The sequence below is a fragment of the Somniosus microcephalus genome, chromosome 25, assembly GCF_052327205.1.
Source record: "Somniosus microcephalus isolate GS21.2 chromosome 25, FLI_Smic_1.0, whole genome shotgun sequence".
NCBI classification, from domain to species: domain Eukaryota; kingdom Metazoa; phylum Chordata; class Chondrichthyes; order Squaliformes; family Somniosidae; genus Somniosus; species Somniosus microcephalus.
Genome location: NC_141011.1, coordinates 30,451,644 through 30,454,839, shown reverse-complemented (window position 1 = coordinate 30,454,839; position 3,196 = coordinate 30,451,644). Strand labels below are relative to the sequence as shown.

The 3,196-nt window shown below is 46.9% G+C and overlaps 1 protein-coding gene across 1 annotated transcript; it reads left to right on the top strand.

The window, feature by feature from the left end:
• Positions 1–1,615: 1,615 nt before the first annotated feature.
• LOC147100612 (E3 ubiquitin-protein ligase RNF182-like) lies at positions 1,616–2,946 on the top strand. Its single transcript, XM_085967573.1, has one exon. The coding sequence runs from the start codon at positions 1,710–1,712 to the stop codon at positions 2,334–2,336; it is 627 nt and encodes a 208-aa protein (XP_085823699.1). The 5' UTR covers positions 1,616–1,709; the 3' UTR covers positions 2,337–2,946.
• The last annotated feature ends 250 nt before the right edge of the window (positions 2,947–3,196 follow it).

The window sequence follows — 3,196 nt, the reverse complement described above, 5'->3', positions numbered from 1 at the left end:
CACCAACACATATCCCACTCTATCCCCGTAACACTAAGGGTCAATTTATCATAGCCAATCAACCTAACCCGCACATCTTTGGACTGTGGGAGGAAACCGGAGCACCCAGAGGAAACCCACGCAAACACGGGGAGAATGTGCAAACTCCACACAGACAGTCACCTGAGGCCAGATTTGAACCCGGGTCCCTGGCGCTGTGAGGCAACAGTGCTAACCACTATGCCACCGTGCTGCCCTATTTGTGAATAGCTGGGGTCCAAGGACCGATCCCTGCGGTACCCCACTAGTCACTGCCTGCCACTCGGAGAAAGACCCATTTATTCCAACTCTTTGCTTCCTGTCTGCCAACCAGTTCTCTATCCAAGACAGTACCTTAACCCCAATCCCATGTGCTTTAACTTTACACGCTAATCTCTTATGCGGGACCTTATCGAAAGCCTTCTGAAAGTCCAAATACACCACATCCACTGGTTCTCCCTTATCTATTCTACCAGTTACATCCTCAAAAAATTCCAGTAGATTAGTCAAGCACGATTTACCTTTTGTAAAGCCATGTTGACTTTGTCTGATCCTGTCACTGTTTTCCAAGTGCTCTGCTATTACATCTTTTATAATGGACTCTAGCACTTTCCCCACTACCAATGTCAGGCTTACTGGAGTTTCTCGGCATCCCTGTTTTCTCTCTACCACCTTTTTTGAATAGTGGGGTTACATTAGCTACCCTCCAATCCATGGGAACTGTTCCAGGGTCTATAGAATTTTGGAAGATGACCAGCAATGCATCCACTATTTCTAGGCCCTGGGGATTTATTGGCCTTCAATCTCTTATATCTCTAACTTTTTCCAGTTCTGATGAAAGATCACCGGCCAGAAACGTTAACTCTGTTTATTCTCTCCATAGTTGCTGCCTGACCTTTTTTTAATTTGTTTTTATGGGATGTGGGCGTCGCTGGCAAGGCCAGCATTTATTGCCCATCCCTAATTGCCCTTGAGAAGGTGGTGTTGAGCCGCCTTCTTGAACCGCTGCAGTCTGTGAGGTGAAGGTGCTCCCACAGTGCTGTTAGGTAGGGAGTTCCAGGATTTTGACCCAGCGATGATGAAGGAACAGCGATATACTAAATCAGGATGGTGTGCGACTTGGAGGGGAACTTGGAGGTGGTGGTGTTCCCATGCGCCTGCTGCCCTTGTCCTTCTAGGTGGAAGAGGTCGTGGGTTTGGGAGGTGCTGCCGAAGAAGCCTTGGAGAGTTGCTGCAGTGCATCTTGTAGATGGTACACACTGCAGCCACGGTACGCTGGTGGTGGAGGGAGTGAATGTTTAAGGTGGTGGATGGGGTGTCAATCAAGCGGGCTGCTTTGTCCTGGATGGTGTTGAGTAATTCCAGCAGTTTCTGTGTTTATTCCAGCCCTTCATCAAGTTTGTGTCATTGACACACAGGAAGCAATAAACCAGTACGCAATTCGCAGTACCAGCCTCTGCTGAACTGAATCAGTTGGACCTTGTCAAGTCAAACCATAAACTCATTAAACTAGTTACACATTACACTTGCTATAACCCTAGGGTGAATGATGCAATAAAACTTTTGAGCTGGAAGAATGTGTGAACGGCCTGCTGTAAAGATATAAATACCAAGTGCCAACAGACAGGAGCAGTCCCGAGGAACCTCGACTCTACCTGAATGTTTGCTTGAAACAAACTCCCAATCTAAGGATGGAGAAAGTGGTTGTTGGAAATGCCTCGGCTTTAGAGCTCGACTGTCCAATTTGCTTCAACAAGTATGAATCTTTCATTCGAAAACCCAAGCTTCTGGCTTGTCAGCACTGTTTCTGCGCCATCTGCCTGAAGATCATGGTGTCAGACAAGGATGGCTCTTGGGTCGTCACCTGCCCACTCTGCAGATGCTCCACCCTGGTGATGGAAGCGTTGATCAGCAATCTCCCGGACAATCCGAGCCTGATGGAGGTCCTGTCCAGGAGGATGTCCGCCTTCCCTGAATCGGTGCCTGAGGTGGTGCTGTCTCCACACCTGCTGCTGCAGACCCAAGCGAGCACCTTCACTCTCCTCGCCGAAGAGCGTCATCCAGACGAGGCGGAACACCTCAGGAGCCGGGTAGCAGAATCGGCCATCAGACGCTTTCTACTGACCATGATCTTCTTCCTGGTCCTTATGTTTGCACTGCAGTATTTCTTCAAAAACCCGGCTCTGATCTGGATTCTGATTATCCTGACTGTCGTCTGTGCATTGACAGGACTGGTCCTTCTGTATGTCACTTGTCAACAGAACAGAAACAGGCAGCTCAGCAGATACTGCAACTGTCTGCTGTTCTCAAGCCCCTGAACCTCGAACCAAATGTAACAACTTCATTACTGTCATTGTAATAGCTCGAAAATCAAATGCTTATGCTTTTTAAATCACATTTTATGTATTTTTATACAATAAAAAGTGAGTTTAGCTGAGGGGACAATTGGTGACATCAGGTTGTTCTATCACCAGTGGGCACTGGACCAGGGGTTCAATGTTTCATTGAGGTAAATGTAACAACTGTCATTTGCACCGATTAGTATTATGTTAGTTTGGACAGACTGTTGGTTTTATTAGTGACCCCTACTTTTAAGGGGGGTGCCTACCGTTGTTTTGGTGGGCCCCGCCAATCGTTGGTCTCAGCAAAATAGGACACCTGGAATCTGCATTTAGTGAACACCTTGAGGCTCGGTCGGAAAAGGGATTCAAATCAAAGACTGCACCTGTTTTTTCCATTGTGTTGTAAACACTGTGAACTTTGGTCAAGATCCCTTTACTGCAGGATGTTTTGCACGATGTTGTAATATGAAATGTGTGTCTGTGGGTGACAGAGGGAGCTCGCTGGATCAGTGGAAGTCAGCCTCTGTGTGACTGTAACCTGAAATGCTGCCGCTACCAAGAAATCCAAATAAACTGAATCTTTCTATCCATGTCTTTACATTGTTTATATATAAACTCATACTTTTTTTGAGAGAATGTCAAACAATCTGACTGGTTGTGCCGGGGATGTTGTATTAGACCAGCTGACAGGTACAGCAGTCGAATGTTGACCTGTCCAACACCTTTTACATATAGCACAGAAATCAACCATTCGGCCCAACTGGTCTATGCTGGCATTTATGCTCCACATGAGCCTCTTCCCACCCCTCTTCATCTAACCCTATCAACATAGCCTT

Excerpts from the sequence above, each read along its gene's own strand:
- LOC147100612 (XM_085967573.1), top strand. The coding sequence starts at position 1,710 with ATGGAGAAAGTGGTTGTTGGAAATGCCTCGGCTTTAGAGCTCGACTGT.